At 34.2% G+C, this 20,909-nt stretch overlaps 4 protein-coding genes across 18 annotated transcripts in view; 1 reads left to right on the forward strand and 3 right to left on the reverse strand.

Moving 5' to 3' along the window:
* The first annotated feature begins 574 nt into the window (after positions 1-574).
* Positions 575-12,551, forward strand: LOC129578337 (voltage-dependent calcium channel subunit alpha-2/delta-3). Of its 9 annotated transcripts, none has more exons than XM_055466723.1 (26): positions 634-1,403; positions 1,586-1,667; positions 1,770-2,142; positions 2,218-2,349; positions 2,417-2,527; positions 2,602-3,200; positions 3,433-3,573; positions 3,759-3,833; positions 4,077-4,133; positions 5,546-5,626; positions 5,689-5,763; positions 5,837-5,941; positions 6,083-6,154; positions 6,240-6,442; positions 6,583-6,716; positions 7,647-7,700; positions 8,489-8,576; positions 8,924-8,962; positions 9,229-9,348; positions 9,489-9,616; positions 9,689-9,840; positions 10,024-10,275; positions 10,403-10,523; positions 10,649-10,829; positions 10,934-11,159; positions 11,284-12,551. In XM_055466723.1, exons 1-26 carry the CDS (start codon positions 1,270-1,272, stop codon positions 11,374-11,376), a joined length of 3,828 nt encoding a protein of 1,275 aa, XP_055322698.1. In that variant the 5' UTR covers positions 634-1,269; the 3' UTR covers positions 11,377-12,551. The 9 variants fall into 9 exon arrangements, with proteins under 9 accessions (XP_055322706.1, XP_055322698.1, XP_055322697.1 ...); XM_055466722.1 differs by having other exon boundaries at positions 635-1,403; positions 10,646-10,829; XM_055466725.1 differs by lacking the exon at positions 8,924-8,962 and having other exon boundaries at positions 635-1,403; positions 10,646-10,829.
* A 2,643-nt stretch (positions 12,552-15,194) lies between these two features.
* Positions 15,195-17,858, reverse strand: LOC129578338 (zinc finger protein 423-like). 5 transcript variants are annotated; one of them, XM_055466735.1, is made up of 4 exons: positions 17,764-17,858; positions 16,016-17,508; positions 15,721-15,916; positions 15,195-15,561 (listed from the first exon to the last, which is right to left on the reverse strand). In XM_055466735.1, the coding sequence occupies exons 2-4, from the start codon at positions 17,461-17,463 to the stop codon at positions 15,223-15,225; spliced, it is 1,983 nt and encodes a 660-aa protein (XP_055322710.1). In that variant the 5' UTR covers positions 17,464-17,508; positions 17,764-17,858; the 3' UTR covers positions 15,195-15,222. The 5 variants fall into 5 exon arrangements, with proteins under 5 accessions (XP_055322710.1, XP_055322708.1, XP_055322709.1 ...); XM_055466733.1 differs by lacking the exon at positions 17,764-17,858 and adding an exon at positions 17,564-17,680 and having other exon boundaries at positions 16,016-17,482; XM_055466734.1 differs by lacking the exon at positions 17,764-17,858 and adding an exon at positions 17,568-17,668.
* A 23-nt stretch (positions 17,859-17,881) lies between these two features.
* LOC129578340 (zinc finger protein 706-like) lies at positions 17,882-19,088 on the reverse strand. Its single transcript, XM_055466737.1, has 3 exons — positions 18,892-19,088; positions 18,176-18,322; positions 17,882-18,104 (listed from the first exon to the last, which is right to left on the reverse strand). The coding sequence occupies exons 2-3, from the start codon at positions 18,317-18,319 to the stop codon at positions 18,009-18,011; spliced, it is 240 nt and encodes a 79-aa protein (XP_055322712.1). The 5' UTR covers positions 18,320-18,322; positions 18,892-19,088; the 3' UTR covers positions 17,882-18,008.
* Positions 19,089-19,648: 560 nt separating this feature from the next.
* The window catches only part of LOC129578341 (uncharacterized), a 15,540-nt gene continuing 14,279 nt past the window's right edge, over positions 19,649-20,909 (reverse strand). For all 3 annotated transcript variants that reach the window (XM_055466740.1, XM_055466739.1, XM_055466741.1), the window contains exons 6-7: positions 20,635-20,729; positions 19,649-20,569 (exon numbers count right to left, since the gene is read on the reverse strand). In XM_055466740.1, coding sequence (XP_055322715.1) covers positions 19,699-20,569; positions 20,635-20,729 — 966 coding nt within the window. In that variant the 3' untranslated portion in view covers positions 19,649-19,698. The remainder of the gene's footprint in view (positions 20,570-20,634; positions 20,730-20,909) is intronic.

Consider the following 20,909-nt stretch of genomic DNA (forward strand, 5'->3'; position numbering starts at 1 on the left):
TTTTTGATATTTTAATAAATTCTACGGATTTCCTTTCTTCGTATGATTTTTTCCAAGAATTCAACACAGAAATAAGTTTCTGGAACAAAATTGGATGTTGAATTTAAACGTGGTTTGACGTGTGTAAAAAGAATGAATTTTCTAACCGCTTTTTAGTTGAAGTCGATATTTTTTCATGTCGTTGCTGATAAATATGATTAGCTTTCAACTATGATGCTGCGCATAACAACTCGCATGAAATGTCATCGCGGTGGTTCTATTTACATTTTCGGCCGAATTTGTGACTGGAACCAAGAAGCTACAGCAAAAAAAAAAAGTATGTTGGTTTTATTGCCGTCGTAGAACATACTGCGCAATCATATCGTTTGCACAGCCAAACAGAATTCCTCCAGAGCTTGTCGTATTTCGCATGGAAAAAGCGCCATGACATACAGAGAAAAGCTTGCGCTCAGGGCACACATTCGGTTTGTAAGTATATCACTCATTATATGCTCCCCACATACGCACAAACACATACAAACATGCTTATTGGGTTGTCAACTGTGTCGATGCGATAGCAGTGGAAAATTGCTGAAAGAGAAAAAGGGAGCGATAAAGTGTTCGCTTTACGTCGAATGCTTTTCGTGTAAGTTTTCAGGCATTCCGCCATATTGTTGGCACAGCATAAAAGTACGGAGTAAATTGGACGAGGCGAAAAAAAAACTTCTCTTTCTTTTTTTTTTACTTATTTCACAAAACACTAGCTTAGCAAACGGGAAAGCTCATAATTGGCCAAATAAAATATAAATACAATTGCAGAAATAAAAACATAATTGAAACAAAAGTATTTTTGATGTCGAAGAAATTGTCGAGATTTAAATTAATCAGAATGAACGAGGTGCTGTGTTAGTAAAAGGTTTCTTTTCGTGCAACATTTAGCAAGAGGAATTGGGAGAAAAGCCAACAAGGATCTTGGCGTGTGAAAAGTGAAAAAAAAAACGAGGAAGAGAGAGAGAACCAAAAGGAGGAAAAAAACGACAGAGAGAGAGAGAAAAGAACGAAACAGAAAAGAACGGAGTGAACGCAACGGTACGGTTTACGAAACTGAATGCATTTGAATAAGCTAACAGCACTTTATTGGGTCACAATGGCGACTTTTTGAAAGTAAAAACACCACAAAAAACCACCCGACAAACAATTCCAGTTTCATTTTTGATATCTCATCATTATTTCGTTCCGTGTTTTGTTTATGTTGCGTTTCGCAAAACCATTTATTTCTTCTATGGCAATATGTTAACCAGGGATAAATTCAACGCCATGCGTTTGTGGCGATTAATTATTTTTGTTTTGATCATATTATCCATTTTGGTTGGATTGACATGGGAAACTGAGCCACGCGAACCAAAGCCCATCAAACACAGTGTGTAAGTAAATTCAAATCAATCAAAATGCATCCAATTGAAACAGAAAAAAAAAATCAAAGTGTGAAAGTTTGTGATGTATTAAAAGAAATGGAAATGAGTCACACCGAGTGTGTGTCTACGTCAATTGTTTCTAATTTCACCATGTTTTATTTTCTCTCTCTCTCTCTACTTGTCACGCACAGTGTCAAGGCATGGGCCGATAAATTAGGTATTGAACTATGGCATTTGGGCAATTTTATAACACGAAGAAAAGAAGTACAAGACGTAAGTACACTCAATCAGATGCAAATACTAATTGAATTTCCCCAAATAAAATTTAATTTCTTGGTGGCATTTCCTTTCCATCTCTCTCTATCTCCCTCACAGAGCTTCAAAACAGCTCAAGTTGTGCCAAGAGATGGGAAAAAGATTCTGGAAAACATGGTGATGGAGATCGAGTCCATGTTCAAATCAAAAATCAGTGCCGTACAGCGAATTATGGATGCTGCGGAAAATGCCGCACAATCGCATGACAAAGATGCGTGTAACGAACAGTTTTCCTATTACGATGCAAAGGAAATGCTAGAACCACTGGATCCGACAACAACTATTGCACCGAAAAAGTTCGACGATAGATCCCTTGATCCACCTAACGTAACAATACCACGTATCAGATTACATAAAAATCGAAATTTTTATAATATTCCCGTGAATACTTCGTTAAGCTCTGTGCATGTGCCGACGAATGTGTACGGAAGGGGTAAGAATGCGCCACAAAGCCAAGAACAAAAACCGAATCAAAAGTGTAATTTTCCCTGTGTTTTTTGTTTTGCAGCTTGTGATGTTATAAAGGACATTGAATGGTCCAATAAATTAGATAGAATATTCAAAGATAATTATCAAAAGGATCCAACATTATCATTCCAATTTTTTGGTAGTTCGACTGGATTTATGCGACAATTTCCAGGTGAGTAATGATTGATGTTGCAATTTGTGTTGAGTGATCAAAATTCAATATTTTGTTGCCGTTGCAGCGTCTAAATGGAAACAGGATCCAGTAGATTTATTTGATTGCCGCCTCCGCCCGTGGTACATAGAAGCGGCGGCTAGTCCAAAAGATATGGTTATTCTAGTCGATATATCAGGTAAATCATATTGCCCCATACCTCTTGAATAACCGTTGACTCATCCATTTTGTATTCGACATTTACCGTTGCAGGTTCGATGCGTGGTCAGCGTAAAGATATCGCCAAACATGTAGTTTCAAATATATTGGAAACCCTAACCACGAACGATTTTGTCAATATTTTAAAATTTTCTGAGCGAATCGAGTCGGTTGTAAAATGCTTTAATGAATCCTTAGTGCCGGCTACATTAGATAATATTCGAAGTTTGAATACCGGCATGGAAACCATCGAAACGGAAAAGATTGCCAACTATTCACAAGCACTGATCAGTGCCTTTGAAATTCTACAATCGTATCGAATGAATGACGAGGGTGCCGGTTGCAATCAAGCCATTATGCTCATATCGGACGGTGTGCCGCATGATTTTAATGAGACATTTCAACGATACAATTGGCCAAATGAAACATATCGACCGGTTCGATTGTTCACGTATTTAATCGGTAGCGAAGTGCCCGATTTTCAGCTGATCAAAGAAATGGCGTGCATTAATCAAGGCTATTATGTGCATTTGAGTGTACCGTCTGAAGTGCGCGAACAAGTGCTACGTTACATACCGGTTATGGCACGGCCACTTGTCCTTGGCAGACAGGAGCATCCAATCATCTGGTCGCACGTTTATGCTGATATTATTGTGAGTCGATTGTTAATTATCTGAATCCATTTCAAATTGTAACTACTTCAAGGCTAATCGCTGAACAAGAAGTGATTGAAGTCCCAAATTAGTCGATAATTTAATCATCAAAGCCTACCAAAGACACTAATTTAGGACGTTTATATAGTTTTTGGACGAATTCAGCAAAAAAAAAACAAGGTTTTATTCGTTTTGGAAAGAAGAAAAGCTAATCGAATTTCTTTGTGAACAGGATCCCAAAATGACCGACTACAAATGGGAAATCAAGCAACGAAGAAAACAAAAGGATTTGTTTTTAAACTATCGAAATGTCCAAACGGGCGATGGCAATGCAACATTCGATGATCGGCTTTACAAACCATCTAAAAATGAGGTACACATTTTATATTTCAACTATTTTTTATCGCATTTTCCAACCAACTCTGTTCTTTTCATCAAATTGCATCTGTTTTCCCGTTTATTTTTCTTTTTTCGCTGAATAATTCTACAATTTGATTAATCTAAATGATGATTAATCACCTTCATACCATTATACCATCATTTTTACTTTATTTTCAGGATGAAACCACCACTGAAGAGTATAATATGCTAACAACGGTTTCGATACCGGTATACGATCGCCGCGAGAGTGCTGTAAGTTGAAATTAAAAAACTAGAGGAGCTCAATGCTTTCTCTTCACATTCTATTCTTTATTTATGAATCTAAACCGAATGACCATTTAACACTTGGTAACCCCATTGAAGAGGGGGAAAAAGAAGAAGAAGAGGAAGAAAAACAAACAAAACATATATAAATAAACACAAAAATCAATAACAATATAAGCGGCATACATTGCTAATTTTTTTCCAAATAAAAATATGTCAATTGTGAAACAGAATATCACCGAAGAAATTCTCATAAATGAGGCACATTGGATATCAATTACACGTGAGGTATTACATGAAAGGAAATCAGTAGGCTAGGCTTTAAAAAAATCTTTTTCACTGTTACCTATTTAAACAACGCTTAGAAGTGTTCTATTTTTTTCGATATATACATAAAATTGAAATCAAAACGACATAGACCAGAAATCGATATAATTGCATAGGCACGCCGAATAAATTTGCATAGATTTCGAAGAATTTAAGCTAAAGGTTAAATTTTTCTTAGAAATTAGCTACTCATTCGGTTAGTCTAACGTTCCTTTCCATTTAGATGTTAAAATTTGTACAGTGTTGAATACGGTTAGAGACACATATATAGAAGTGATAAAGACGTTATCATATATCAGTAGGTAAAGGTATAGGTGTTATAGCCCATCGGTCAATTAAAAACTTGTGCAAATTATCGAGACACTTGATCCAAGTTGATGTACTTTTGCTGCTGACTTTTATGATTAGCCACAATTTGTGTTTTTTTTTTGACAACAAGTAAACATGTTGACTTTTGATCGAAAAATCATATAACCCGCTAGAAGATATATATACTTTTTTCATTAGATACTGTAAAATAAATGCCTAGCTAACCGAGGTCAAAACAGTTGAACTATTTTTTTTTTGTAAGGTTTTGATCTTCTTTTTTAGATGATAGAAACGAATTTATTAGCCTTTTAGAATTATTGAGCCCAATATCTTTTCAGCCAAGTGTCATAACATTGAATTTTAGATGACATTTATCATTTGTTGCTTCTCCATTTATAACAATGGTTCAAATTTCGAAAGCTAGATTTTTGTTTATTCAAACAATAAAATTATTGAAAATTAGAATATTTTTAAACCCATTTTTTTCTATTTCGCACAATGCATTTGCTGTATACAAATGTGGTACAATGTGAAGTTTGGATATAAAAAAAAGAACAAAAAAGAGTAAATTTTCAAGAAAAAATCAAGAAAACTCCTGTGTAACGTTGAAAACGAATCGATTTAGTTCAATTCATTTAATCTTTTTCGTAGACATCTTTCGTTAATTATTTTTGAATTTTCTAGTGTGTTTTTTTTTGCTTTTAAAATTATAGGTATTTGTATTTTTGTTAAATGAAATGTTTTAAAATCGATTTGTGCATTCAAAGTAACTACTCTACTCTTGTTTGTTCTTGAAGGCGATTTTGTTCGTAAAAGAGTTATCAACAGGTTCCATATAATTGAGAAACTAAATAACAACAACTATGTGCTATTTCAAAATAAATTTCTATCGTATTCTTGACGAAATGTTTTCATTTCCATGAAAAATGTTAAAACTTTTTTGATAACTCTTTTTTTTAATCGCTGATTTAAATGGCCAATAGAAGCCAGTGGTTAGATACAGTCAGTATGAAAATTCTAATGCAATTGATTTATTTATAACACATGTTTATCGGAACGAATAGATGGCAATCGCCAATTTGTTGGGTGTGGCTGGAACCGATGTCCCGATTCGAGATATAAAAAAGCTGATGATGCCATTTACGGTACGTTTTCATTGATTATGATTCAATTTCGATGTTAATACTAATTTAACACCTTGTTTCAGTTGGGTGTCAATGGATATGCGTTCATAGTGAATAATAACGGCTATGTGTTGACGCATCCAGATTTGCGACCAAGCGTAAGCATTCACACAAAATCGTATACATTTTCAAAACCGAATCGTTTACATTTTTTTTTCTTTACTCGTTCAGTTTCAAGGCATTTTGAAACCGGCCTATAACACAATTGACATGCTCGAAGTTGAACTTCTAGATGATGCTCGCGAACCACGGGATTTTTCGGATAGCTTGTTAAAGGTAAGGATTGGAAGGCGACCGAATGAAACTTTATTTTTATTTGTTGAATTTGGTATTTGTTTGAAAACATTTATCGCTCATTTTTCATAGCGAATATGAAACGTCTCAATTGAAACTAATAAAATGTTGATTTTTGTTTAGGTTCGCGAGCAAATCATAAATCAAGAGAATGGAACCGCGCATATGATGGTGAAATATCATTTGGATAATATGGTAAGAGCAAAATAGTCACAAGCTAATTGAATCAAGCAAAAAGCAAATTGTTTTCAACGAGAAAAATTCTCATTTCTATCCACAGAAACGTGTGTCCCGATTGAAGCGAAATTATTACTGGACGGCGATTCCACAATCGCCATTCACTCTAGTACTTACAATTCCTGAACCGTATGGTTTGAATCGTTTACAGATTCGGTATGAAGACGAAATTCATCGTGTTCATGCTAAAGGAAATGATGTTCTTAGCTTTTTTGAGGGGCACCGATGGCGAGTACATCCTGACTGGTATGCATCATTTCTAACATTTTTTCTGTACACATTCAGATTCGATCGTGAAGAATCAAAATTATTTCCTATATTGACATAGTATTTTTTAACTAATTCCAATTCTAAATTGAAAAATTGTGTCCGTATTTGTATCGCAGGCTGTATTGCAAACACGCTGAATTGCAGTTTGAAACGCCAGAGGAGGAACTAAAGTACTTTTTGAACAAAACAAAAAACTCACGTTGGAAGTGGAAAGGACGAACTGCAGTGTCGCCCGAGCATGCAGTTCATTGTAAGTAGCAAATTCACATCAAAATTCATTTTTCATAGGATGGTTTTATTAAATAGTATAAATTTTTTTTTTTGAAAAACATTTTATGCTAAAAACATGTATGATGTGTTTTTTTTTCTTGGGTCGGTGACGATTCGAAGAACGGGGCTAGAATTCTGAATTCAAATAAATCGATTAAAATTATGTGCGTCACATTGTATTTCGATGTGCCAAAATAATGCAAAAAAAAATTAGTTGCCAATAATCATTTAATCGATCTTAGAGCGTAGATCTTGTAGTTGCTATCAGTTTTTAATATCATTCTTTGGCATATACAATACAAAGACATTTTTCCATTAGAACTTGAGACAAAAGCTCGGGATGACGGGAAATTGGAATTTCAGCCCACTCAGCGCGAATAAAATATGTTATCTTGTTTTTTTGTTATTGTTATGACTTTTGTTTTCTAATCGGTTTTTCTTCTTAACTGTTGATATTTATGAAATGCCGAGCAAAAAAAAAACAAACTTTCTAATGTAATTTAAAGTATAAATAATCTCTCAAGTAGTATTTTGAAGCTTGCTTCTGCTTCGACTATATTTTTAATTGATTTCACATCAATCATGCATTTAAATCCATTCCATACCATTGATCATTGATCCCATCAATCGTAACCTGAAATCAAACCAACAACAGGTGCACATTCAGAAAAAAAAGAAGAATCAATTGAATGCATTCGTTACCAACAACTTATATGCATTTCCATCGACAAAAAATGGATAAGACGCGACCGATGCCTTATTTGAATAAAAGAAACAATTTTTTTTAATGTCGATAGTTTAGATAGAGAAACAAAAACGCCGTTTTAATTTGTATAATAATAAGTAAGAGAAAACAACAATTATCGATTTTACGTAAAACAATGATTGAAACTGGCTGATCAATCCACAGCAAACACAAGTACTGGGCGAACATCGACCATAAATGATAAGGATTCATATTACTGTAAGTATTTCATGAAATTTCATCAAACCAAAACTAACACACACAAAAAAAAACAGCCAATAGCAAGAGAAATTATTTTCTTGTTACAGCAACTTGATATGATTAGATAAACACTGCAAAGTGATGCGCACAGTTTTAGGTTCAAGACAATTTCGCACCAACAATGTTGTCCCAGTGTGAATGTTTGTGCCGATGCACACCAGATGTATTTTTCGGTGTATATTCAATGTAATCGGACAGTTTTTTTTCTTTCTTCTAAACATTTCCACTTCGATTCTAAATTATTGAGAATTTTAAGGGAAAAAAAACTATTATCTTCCAAATCCAACGATTTCGTCGAGAAACCCAATTTAGACAATCATCGATAGAATAACCGGAATAAATTTTTCATTTCATAATATATTACACATACTCTTGCATGTCAGAAAAACAAATCAAAACCAAAATCCAAAGAAAACACATATTAATCACGTTGCAAATTGAAAAAAGCAGCAAAAAATAAAAGTCATCTCCATGCCAAATTTTGTAAAGTTTCATCTGAGATTCAATACCTTCAACGTAGTATCACATCAAATAACCTCATTAAATCATATCCGTATAATCATTTGTTAGCTTTGCTGCATATGTTTATTCTATGGGAATGTTTTTTTCATGTAGTTTGAGCGAACAAAGTTCTTTTTTTTTATCTATAAATTAAACTAGAAACAAAGAATAAACAAATTTATTCCGAAAGGAAAAGTGGTGAAATGCCAAATGTCAATCACATATTTGAACCATATCAATTTCAGGCGATCGCAGTTTGATGCAAGAGGTGGTTTTCGATGCAAAAGTCACCGAATGGTTCTCGAGGAACGACAGCTTCAACACAAAAGATGGGTAAGTTTAAATATTATAATCAACCACATCGTCGATTCCGTTTCAATTATTTCATTTAATTCTCAACAATCAAAAATAAATGAAATTCATTTTAGTTTCATTTGACTCTCTAAATTCACGCTTAGATACAACAACAACAACAAAAACCACTTACGTTAAAGACTCTTAACAATGTTCAATTCATTATTTTTTGTTTGTCTTCAAAATTAAAATCAACATGGACCATTTTGCATGCATGGTTCACAATGAAATTCTGATATAATTCGCATTATTATAAACTTATAATTTAATCACTCAAATCAAATCATAATATATTTGCACAACTACACACATTTTCAATGGAATAGCCCTAGCCCAATAGCCGTTTTAATTGGCTTACTGCCAAGGTAAATAATTACGATAAACAAACAATCTACATAATATTTGCCCAATACACATACACACACACATGCATACACCAGCATTGCCTCACAAACATCGAAGAGCCGTAGAGTGCTCACACTCACTCTCTGCCTTCCTAAATTTCAAATGGAATAGTCAGCAAAAAAAAGCCATCAACCGAATTTAATTGAATCATTTGACCAATTCAATCGAAGCAACGGAACTGCGCCATACCATTGTATTCACTAACATGTATCGATTCTATTTGTAGGAACGAATTCGATCAACGATTCGGCATAACGACCGCTTTCTTGGCAACGCATAGCGGCTTGACTCGCTGGATGGACTTTCAGAAACCGAACAACAACTATGTAGCCGATTCGCATCCAGAGTATGTTTCAAACGAAACGGTTTTTTTTCTTACATTTTTCGTTTTCAATTCTGTTTATGATCATTTGGTTGAAAGTATTTGGCCTGTATTTTCCGAAAGAAAGCAATAAAATTTAATAATAAATGTATTCTTAATTGTAGGGAACCATCCGTGAGCAATTTCATTCGCGAGCATCATCGTTCAGTTGATGAGGTGTGGTACAAACGTGCCGTTGAACAACATTATGTCGAGCCGCAGAGTTTCGTTTATTCGGTGCCATTCAATCAAGGTTTGCATTTTAAATACACTCATTTCTAAACGAGCGCCGAATAATAACTGAATTGATGTACATTTTATGCAGAGGACACAACAATCGATGTCAATAATATACTCGTTACGGCGAGCCATGCAATTTTCCACACCGAAGACAAAAAATCCGCCCCAATCGCCGTTGTCGGCTATCAGTTTCAACACTCAGCACTCCAAACTCTATTCAAAAACATTACAACCAATGTAAGTGCCATAGCAAATGAAGTTTTCAATGTATATTGATTGATTCTTTTTGCAACTGTACAAAATAAATATGGAACTTTGTGTTGCTGTTTGAGTTCATTGAATGTTCTGAATTGAGTTAAATGACTTTATGTTTTTTTTTCTTTTAAACCAATGACTAAAAATTCGCTTTCCTCCACTTAGTGCGGTGAAAATTGTGCAAAAACATGCTTCTCGAGAGATCCAGATATTGAATGCTTCATATTAGACAATCATGGATATGTAATCGTCACTAAAGAGCCAGATAACACGGGCAAATTCTTTGGCGAAATCGACGGCAAGCTAATGCAGAGCTTAGTTATAGAAAATATCTACGAGGAGGTCAACATTACGGACTATCAAGGTGTCTGCTACATGAGCATCAACGATGGTAATCCAGCCAACATACTACAAACGGTACGTACCGCCACATCTTTCTTTTTCTTGAAATGTTTTCTTTTTTTTCCCTGGTCTGAAGTGAGATTTTATTGAAATATTTTGTGATTAATACAATAATCTTCGTCATTTTTCATATATTCCACAGCCATTCTTATATATGATAAAATTAATCAAATGGACGATCAAACTAATTGCATGGGCCATCGTACAAACCTCCATACTACCGGTCGATGCGAATGATGCGCTTGGAATGGATTATGAAAATGGTAAATATATTACCAATTGACATAAAACTGCCAAGAAAAAACATAGAATTGAAATTTTGGACTTAATCTGAAAGAAAAAAAATGAATATTGAAATGATTTGTTCGTTTGTGTCATTCTGCAGCAGATTATCCGTCATCAACGATGCTACCATTTCAACTGAACGGCGAAGAGAAAATCAAAACATTAAATAAGTCTGCCATAATAAATCGCACAAGGCTATATTCGTGTGATCAAACGATAAAACTATACACATTATCGCCGTCATTAAGAAATAGATCTACAAATCGTGCCCCATCGTGCGAACGGTAAGCAAAATTGTGAACCACCGGCCAAAACACACGCATTTGACATGCAGTTTTTTTTCTTCAATGATTCAAATGTGGTTTTATCCTGTCCATATTCGTTTCAGACCATTTGTTGTGATGCCGATACCAAATAGTAATTTAATATTGTTAGTTAAAGACTTGAACTGTCCCGTAGTTGGTGATATGTATAACAAAATGACAGTTGAAGCTGAAGAATATAAATACGTGACACGAAACAGTTGCGATGCGATGCCTTGTTTAACATGTTTCAAAGCAACAAGACAACTATTCCGCCGACGACCAGCTAGCTGTATTAGTCAGAACAAAAACGTGAGTAACGTCACACATAAAAAGTTTAAAATCGATTGGAAATAGCTATCAATAGATCATGTTTTCATTTTGAATTTCGATTAAAATGATAATGCCTTCGTTTAACTTCATTTCTTTCGATTAGGAATCTGAAATTCAACAATGTGGACACGGGAACACAATATCAATCAGCTTGATTTTCATAGCATTAGTAATATTTATCGGTCAAATTCTCTAACAACTGCATGCATAACAAATATGAACAATTGTATTTTTTTAATTGTATTATAAATTCAACTTGAAAAATGAAGACAATTTTTTCCGTTCATTTTGAAGTCAAAGAGCTTTTATTTCAAATCAATTACTGATTTATTAAAAAAAAAAAGAGATTTATTGTGACCAGTGCTGATGTTCTGAAATTCGCTGGCGAATCGTTCGGTTGACTCAGTCGATTTTTTTTCCAATGCACAAAATAAATCGTGTTTAAAATGATGGCGCATAAATTCTAATCAATTCATTCACATTATGTTATTTTTCGCGAAATAAATCCATTCATTGAATAAAACTAAACATTTGTGGCTTTTCCATCGTCAAATTTTCATTGCGTGCGATTTTACTGCAGGAAAAATCGAACAATTCGCCAGCTGGTTTGAGAATTTTGGCCAAAATGAAGAAGAAAAATATTGTAAAAATATAATGTTCACACATTTAAATCGCCCCCAACAAAACACATACAAAAAAAATTCACACACTAAGAACATGAATTTTTTTGCGGATTTAAAAAAAAAGAAGAAAACAAAGTGAAAAAAAAACAAATGTCAGACAAGTTGTAAATAAATTTAAATCTTGTTTAAAAAAAATCCCATATTCCCAGTCATAAGCTCCAAACAAATTTCGTTATATTTACAAAACATAAGAAAATGAACTTTTTATACAAAGTGGCAATTCACACTTTCACACAAAATCACATATAACATACACACAAATTTGATATTATTACCTGGAATGGACGGGATGCACAATTAAAATTCGGAGTGCATGGCCAGCGAAAATCAATGCGGTATCGAACCACTAGAGCAAACACTTCGAATCACTCGGCCCATCGAATTTTGATTGGGTTTCCGTTCGATTTTCGTTTTAACTTGATTTAAATCTCTATTTAAGTAGCAAATACAACAGATTCCGATCTTTTCATGGAACAAAAAAATATCGGTTAATGTCAGTCGCTTGAATAAGTTGAAAAGAAAAAAAATAACTACCAATAAAAAGAAATCATTTATCATTTTACCATTGCCATTGCAATTGAGTTGATAACAAATATAGGTACAATTTTTGTTTTTCGAAATCGATTGCATTTTCCCTTCGTTTTTAAAGAGAATGATAAAAAAGAACCATATTAAATACAAAGAAAAACCCATATTGATTCAATGTTGAGTTGCACGAACTCAAAACGTACGCAACACTTTTGCTCATAATTTATGGTCTGACCCGCAATATATTCCTCTTGGATTGAAAACGAAAATATCTCGGCTACCTTAAATGCCGTTATATGTTATATATTGAATTTGTTTAACAAGAGAAACAGATAGAGAGAGATAGAGAAGAGAAAAGAAAAGATACGTTCTATATTTCACTAGCATTCGCTGACATTGTTGTGAGTTATTTCCCCATTTTGAAATATATATATGTTAATCCATATAAGCAAAAATCATATACCGATTGCAAAACTATAACTGGAAATTAGAAAATATTGGTCGATAAAACTCACACGTGCAATATAATAATTCCGATTATGTTCACCGTTTAATATTCAATCATTTATTGATATGTTCAATGGCACTCGGTTCTCTGTTACAAGGAGATGCTATTTTTTAGATTTTTATTTCCTGTTTTCATTTCTGCTCAGATTTTTCGAACGCTTTTCGTCTCGTTTGTTTTTCTATTGATTGGATTTTTCTTTCGTTGATTAGGAAAAGACAATGAAACTTCCATTGTCTTTTTTCAAAGAAGATAAAAATGAAAATTGGATTGTCTTTTCCAAAAAAAAAGTCCATCGAAATGAACGAGAGACTAATCGTTCGAATTCTCTGATTTATTTAATGTTATTCAATTTCAATATATAAAAGCCATAGGATTGTATCGTATCGAATTAGTTTTTGCAATCTTGCCAATCAAACAGATCTATTTAACGACAACAAACACAAACAAGTCATAAAATGAACTAAAGCAGAACTCTTTTTTCAAATTAAAAGAAAAATATATTATATATAAATAAATTACATATAGGACACAGATACATTTTTAAATACCGAATCGAGGGTAGAAGCAGATCTATAAACAATTGTTGACTAAAAAAGTGAAATCTTATAATTTACATGTGACAAAAGAGAAGAAAATATAATATCTAATGGTGTGGTCAAATTGTCAGTACGAAGATAGAACCTCAACAACAGCAACAAAACTCAATAAAATATTATCATCTGGACCAATATAGATCTCGTTCATCATACACACGAACTACGCGCAAAATACAAATTGGAAATAGCTAAACAAAAAATCAACTTGGAAAAAAAATTAATACCACATCATAAATACTTGCAATCAGCAAAATGACAACAACAAAATGCGGCGAAAATATTTCACAAGAAAAAAAAACATCTAATTCTTTTTATACCGAAACCGTTTTCATTTCTTCTATGAATGTTCATTTTTGAAACAAAGAAAATTTAACTAAGAAACACAATCAAACAGCGGAAAAAAGTAGTTTTTTTTTCTCTCTCGAAAAATCCGATTTCACTGACTGACCGTATTTTCCTGATAGTTGTTTGACAAACAAAAGATAAAAAAATGAAACCCCAAAAAAAAGTGCGAATTATAAAAGAAAAGTCCTGCATTTATCGTTCAGAACCTCATCTAGAAAACGAAACATTGTCATCTAGTTAGAGAAAAAATGCAACATTTTTTTTTACTCCCGTACGGTTTTCCATGTATAACCAAATAAATACATGGTAGTTGAAATAAAGGAAAATGATAAACAGTAATTCAAACAAAAAACAAATTGGTCATACATTGTAATATTCGGTGAGTGCCACTAAAAAAATATTCACACTCATCTAGTGCGTGAGACGCATACGGATGGGATGAAGCAAAGCGAAAGGGAAGCGCGCAACTAGAACATAGAGTCAATGGGTACTACGTGTTTGTGTTTGTGTCCGTATTCTAACGACGTAGTGATGAAATGTATGCGCGCTATATCGTTCGTTCGAATGGAGTTGCTCTCTTCTCTTTCGCTTTGCTTCATCTCATCCGCGTGCGTCTCACTCACTAAATGAGTGACCATGCGTCTCACGCACTAGATGAGTGTGGATATTTTTTTAGTGGCACCCACCGAATATTACAATGTATGAAATTGGTTAAACCTTTAATTCGCGTTGTTACAAAAAAAAAGTATATTTAAACAAAAAAAAAGTATAATAAAACGAATCTTCCTGTGCTTTAGCGTTAAATGCAGGGCTTTTTATTCTGTTTAGAAATTGTTCAAAACTTTAATAAAGAAAGTGATAAATTCGAAATTGTAGTTTTTAAAAACCAAACCGAACAAAAAAAAAAATACACTGAACATTGAACACCTAATTAAACATGAATCCAATCTAAGACCGATTTCGCTTGAATATAAATTTAATGAGAAAAACAAATGTCCATACACCATTTTCAGACACAAAAAAGTGCATTATATTCTATCCTGATCCGTATGTGATCTGAATACTTGCCAATATGTTTTCGTATTTTGTTTACGAAAACTCAGAGAAAAAACTATATATTTAAGTGATAATTTACATGATTTTATCACAAGATGACTCAAGCACATAGTAATTTAAACAACAACAAAAAAACATGAAGGAAACAACCAACAAAAGAATTACAGTAAAACCATTGTCACTCGGTTGAAAAGACGCCATTTAAATGTTCGAACTATTTAAATGGAGCTAAACCCATTTATTTCGAAAATATTTATTAAAAACCACCACAAAAAAAAAACAACCAACAACAACCATCAACGCTTTATAATCAGTAGTCTTTTCTTTTATTGTAATTTTTTCGTTTTCGACTTTGCATGGGTCACAGCCATATGATTTTCAACATATTCCCTACGCTCAAACATTCTAAAACATTCCAAACATTGAAATACGGTTTTTGTATGTTGAGCAGCCCAATGAGTCCGTAGTTCCTCTTCATTCGCCACCACCTTCATGCAATTCCGCTTGGCACAACACATCGATTGAAGCTGCGGATGCAATTCTTGCATATGGAAACGGATCGCATCCATGGAAAACAAAACAATTCGACAAATTTTACACTGAAATGCATGACCATCCAGATCAAATTCAAAGTGCCTGGTCGTATTGTGACTTCGAAGCGCTGCCTGTAAATAAAATATGAGAAACGTTTAATTAGACCATTTTTTTTCAATTGAAGTTTTAAAAAATTCACTTTTTAGAAAAAAAAATTGTCCGGATTTTTTCGGAAAAATTCCTCACATTTTTCAAATTCCTTGACAATTGACAATATATTGTTCACTCACCAAATTATTAAAAGAAGAAAAGCAAAGGCTACACAGTAAATATGTATCTTGTAAATGCTCCGAGTGACGGTTCAATTGATGCTCGTTCAGCTGTTCCTTTGTCCAAAATATGAAATGGCAGTATCTACAGTTGAATCCAATGGACTTCAAGGAGCATGGATGATATGATGCTTCGACATGCTCACCAATATGTCGCCTTTTTTTTTTAAATCAAAACACAGAGAAATTATTCAAAAAATCGAATATTCAAAAAAATCAAAATAAAAAAAAGAAAGGAAAAAAAAATGTACCTCACCTAATTTTCGTTTTGCCATTAGAGCCAAACTCACAAAATGAACATTTGAATCTCTTTCCAACGGTTTGTTTATGATGCGAATTCTGATTATGTTTCCTCAAGCTGCGATTTGATTTGAAAATTGTTCTGCAAACGTTGCACCTGAATTCGGGTGTTTTCAGGGAGAATCCATGTTTTTTGTGCATATGCATGACATGGACGAATTTCGATCGGGATCGATAATCGCAGACGTCGCATTGATAGGTATTTATTGCTCGTGTTATATTCTCTTCATCTGAATCATTCGAATCATAATCCGATGCGGATGAGTAAACATATTTGACGAGTTTTGTATCGAAATTCATGAGATATCCAACATTTTCATCTCCATCAATTGCACGAATTTCGGCAACATTCTTCCTTGTTCTTTTTTTATCGCATTGTTCGTCACATTGTTCAGTCTTTGTTTTACTTTTACCCTGTTTCAAATAGCTTAAAATAGCGGCAGCATCAAAATTGTGAAAAGTACGAAAATGGTCGATGATTCCGTTAAGGTTAGCTTCTTCGCAGCTTAGATTTTCCGCACAAAAAGTACAATCGTTCTCTGCGTTCAGTAGGCTAGGTGCTGGGTTCCATGAGACGGTTGAAAAATTATGTACAGATCGAAGATGTGGCTCATCGACGGAGGAATTGCTACAGTTATCACAAAAATTGATTTTGAACGGTTTGTCTTGACACAACTGCATGTGTTCATCATATTTCTCTTGAGTATCGAAGCAGTTGGTACAGGACGGGCAATACATAAAACCTTGGCAGTATATTTTATGGTAAATTTTTGGTACCGACCATGTGTAACTCTGGTTACACGTTGAACATTTCGCATGAACATCATCGTGAGAGATTTGAGACTGTAGCGATTCCATATTGTTGTTCAAAATACACCGAAGCAAGGATTGCAGCGAACATTTATGGAAGTACAGGTAGTGTAAAAGGAGCTTGTCTAAGCGATCAACCGATTTTCCATCCGAACACGAGTTGCATCGAAAATCATTTTGGTTAACGGGTGCCAAAGTAATTTTGAATGAACCATCGGCGATTTTGTGTAGCGTTGACAGGTGTTGTTGTTGTTCATCGATTGAGGTCAATAACTCACACAGCTCGCACAATCTCTTGGAATGTTTGGATCTCATGTGCGATTCAAAATCAGTTTGTTGTGGAAATTCATCCGAACACTCGGGACAAATGTGTTTATCACAGTCATGCTGTGTGCGTGTGTGATCTCCCAGCATATGCTCACTTTCGAATAGCTTCAAACAGTGAATGCATGGCAATGCTCCATGCAACGCAATGCAATGTACGGTCAATTGGATCGGTGATGTGAAGACGTTGTCGCAAATCCGGCACTCGTATGTGTCTTTGTTGATTTGAATTTGCATAGTATCCAATTCACCCCAAAAACTCGCCATCATAGTCAAAAGTGAACGTTCACTTGAACGAAATCAATCGTAATTACACTTTCATTAAAAAAAAAACAATAATTATCAATCACATAACACAACGTGCAATTACCTACAACTTTCACTTCGGTTTCGCTTGACCGAATCAACAGTCAGATGGGCTCAAGCACATTGATCATGTTTTGATTTGACAAATGGCTTTGACACGCGACATTCAAAGACAGCAAAACAAATTTGACATCCCTATCGAAAACCATGAAGAAATTGTGTCTCTTTTCGACAGCATTTCGCAACCACAAATGATCAACTTACCAGAATCAGAATTAACACATTTATTTACACACAGATTTATTTCTTTTGTCTGTTTTAAATTATGATTGTTTAATGATCTTTTTTTTTTCATCTTCGTCACAAGAAAATGCATGCAAAATATTGTTATTGTACAGAAATGTGTCGGTTTATTTTAAATATTCTTTTTTCTCTCTCATCTTTTTCCTTTAACGATTTTCCATAAAAAAAAATTGTTTTAATATTGATAATGGCTTCCAAGTGATTCATTAAGCAACAACGTCTTTCAAGTCGGCTGGCAATTCGGATTTTGGATGTTTGTTCTCAAAATGCTGTTTATACGTCTTCGGATCGGGCATTTGTGACTGCAATGATACAGTGAAACGTTAATGTACACTGAAACAAAAAACGCAATCGTTTGAATGCAGTCACTTACTTTGCATACGGCACAACTGATGACCAATGCTTTTTGTGCTGCTTTCTTCTGATCGGTGGCGCTGTGACCGGATTGCTTCTTCATTTTGGCTGCCTTTTCTTGGGCTTTAGCCTGTGATTGGATTTTTTGGTGACCACGTGCCATTTTCTGGAAAGAAATTTTGTTATTCTTCAGTATTATTCATAGTTCGTAGTGGTGGAAAAAAAAAGAAAGTATCTTAAAATAAGTAGGTCTCTTGAAAATGGCGCGCAACACTGTTAACAGGAAGATATTAGCCCAATCTATCAAATTGGATTGTTCTTTCGGGGAACTTTCTATAAAATCAATGAGTTTTCAAAACGTCGTAAGCAAATAAAATCCATAGAAAACGAAATTGGGGCATGTGTGTAGTTTAAGATTTTTACCGTTGCCCCATACACAGTAAGTGGCAGCTGTTTTACTGAAATTGGCTTTCACCTTAAGTGCACACATTTATCGAAGGTAAACTACAGCATTGCATCATCAGCAGACAAACAATTCGCAACAAACAGAAAAAAAAACATTCGATTGCAATCAATTGTGAAATGCAAGAGTTCAATGGTGTTTATCAAAAGTGGGTTCTTCTAGTATTCGTCACCACATTTTTTTATGTTCTTAGTTCATTTCACCAGAGACGTCATTTCCAAGTTAAATAAATCAATTTGTATCTTTATTACTTTAATTCTTTGGATTTTTACCTTGGTTGTAATGATAAATGAAATCGACCAACTAAAACAATATGCAACGTTTTAATAAACTATGTGATTGGGAGTAATAATGAAAAAAAATGAGAATTTTCTTTTCTCGTGTGTTGAAGACAATGCGATACACAACAAATGTCTGTTCGTCGAATAAATAATTCGGGTTGACTAATGCGAAACACACACTCTCTGCACGCACACTTTTTGACAGCTAAACTGACACCACACTCAAAAGACCTTTGCATATACACAGTTCACGGTTGGTGTTGCCAACTGCCAACTTCATACCGATTCGAATGGAGAAAAAACCAGTGGTAATTCAAAAATTTGTTGAATTTGAATTTTTGGACGAATGAAACGGAATATTTAGAAAGATTTTTTCTTTTCCTTTGATGATCAGTAATAAGTTTAGGCAGAATACTTTAAATTTTAATGAATAATTGCATAATAGAAAAAGAAATTATTGAATTATCATTATTGAAGTCTTGGATACGATGGAAATTAGCGTGGGTATTCAGTTAACGGTTTATGACCATTTCAAAAGACTTTTAACGGAAACGAATGAAATTTTCTGTAGATCCAAGCTACCGTTTTTTTCAACAAATTGGAATGAATACAAAAGTGTAAAGACACGTTTTTCCCCCCATATTTAATCAAAACAGCAATAGATTTCAAAATTTGATTTATTTCATCATGATATAAAAATGTTCTTTCATAAATAATATAAATTGGTTTATAACATGTAGTAATTGTTTCCAAAAATATCGCTTAAATGTACAAACTTAACATTATTATGTTTCCCGATTAAATGATAAGACTTTTATTGTTCGACATGGTTGTATTGAACGTATTGTCGTCGTTATCGAATACGAAGTTATTGAACAGTTCAGCCTTTTTCGTTAAATTAAATAGAGTATCGTATTTCTGTTGAATTTCCACTTGAATCTCGTGCAGTTCCAGTTCATTTTCAATGATATCTTTGGCGTAAACGTCCAAATTGTGTTGCACTTCGTCGATGCACAGTTTTAGCCGTAAATTGGTCATGTATTTGTTGTTTTGATTGCGATATCGGTCGCATTTGGCCGATAGATTTTTCATGAGTTGCTCCTCTCGTGCGCTGAGCTGTTGCAATTCCATCATTAACTTGTCGATTTCACGATGAATGTGATTGTCTTTGTTGCCATGTGCTGGCATTTGACGATGACGTATTTGCCGTTGATTGATATTTTCGCATAAATGTTTGATGAGACGCTTATTGTGGTAATTTTGTCGCAAAGCGTCGAATTCCAATTTTCTTGGAATAGATTTACGTTTCGGTATTGCGTTCGCATTACTTACACTGACCTTTGCAGCTGCAACGGCCAAATCGAGCTTTTTATTTAAATAGTATTGTCGATACTCGACGTGTACGTTGCTGTCCGTTTCATCGGTATTGATACCTGTTCCGTCGTCAATCATCAGAAATAGTTCATCGTTTGTGGTGTCGAATTCTGGTTGTCGCCTCTGTGGTACTTTGGCAATGATTTTCGTTTCTCGACTGGTCGACGCACCATCACTACAGCTCAAAGCCATCGAATCCAATCGCATTGTGTCGTGCAAAAATGAGTTCAACAATGAACTTGGGTATTTTTTCGAGCCAAGCTCCCCTCGCAACGAGCTTTGATCATTTTTCACCCTGCATATTTCGAAGCGTTAAAAATCGATTACATCGCGATGATGAGTTGCGTTTTGATTATTTACCTCAATATATCCAACTGCTGTTTAATGCTTTCACCCTGATCAATTAATCGTTTCATGAGCTGTGCTACGGCGGCCGATCTTCGATGGCGTTCGTCCTACAAGTCGAAAAGTAATTTAAACGGAATAAAGAAGTTAAGCAATTAAATGGAATAAAGAAATGACGGACAACAACATGGGTGAGAAGTCATAATGGATATTCATCAATAATATATATTCGAGGAGTCAGTTGACAGCTACGCTGACAGTTGTGTTTTTTTCATCTCTCGTCTTTGTTT

The sequence above is a fragment of the Sitodiplosis mosellana genome, unplaced genomic scaffold (genome assembly GCF_009176505.1).
Source record: "Sitodiplosis mosellana isolate CC-2019 unplaced genomic scaffold, AAFC_SMos_1.0 Smas_scaffold_6226, whole genome shotgun sequence".
NCBI lineage: Eukaryota > Metazoa > Arthropoda > Insecta > Diptera > Cecidomyiidae > Sitodiplosis > Sitodiplosis mosellana.

What these genes read in the sequence shown, in the direction of transcription:
- LOC129578337 (XM_055466722.1), top strand. Translation starts at nt 1,270, where the DNA reads ATGTTAACCAGGGATAAATTCAACGCCATGCGTTTGTGGCGATTAATT. An exon ending in TTCGGTGCCATTCAATCAAG is followed by an intron (nt 9,617 to 9,688) that starts GTTTGCATTTTA and finishes CATTTTATGCAG; the next exon opens with AGGACACAACAATCGATGTC. An exon ending in TCAAAAACATTACAACCAAT is followed by an intron (nt 9,841 to 10,023) that starts GTAAGTGCCATA and finishes TCCTCCACTTAG; the next exon opens with TGCGGTGAAAATTGTGCAAA.
- LOC129578340 (XM_055466737.1), bottom strand. Translation starts at nt 18,319, where the DNA reads ATGGCACGTGGTCACCAAAAAATCCAATCACAGGCTAAAGCCCAAGAA. An exon ending in TCAGTTGTGCCGTATGCAAA is followed by an intron (nt 18,105 to 18,175) that starts GTAAGTGACTGC and finishes GTATCATTGCAG; the next exon opens with TCACAAATGCCCGATCCGAA.
- LOC129578338 (XM_055466735.1), bottom strand. Translation starts at nt 17,463, where the DNA reads ATGATGGCGAGTTTTTGGGGTGAATTGGATACTATGCAAATTCAAATC. An exon ending in AATGGCAAAACGAAAATTAG is followed by an intron (nt 15,917 to 16,015) that starts GTGAGGTACATT and finishes TAAAAAAAAAAG; the next exon opens with GCGACATATTGGTGAGCATG. An exon ending in TTTCTTCTTTTAATAATTTG is followed by an intron (nt 15,562 to 15,720) that starts GTGAGTGAACAA and finishes TTTTATTTACAG; the next exon opens with GCAGCGCTTCGAAGTCACAA.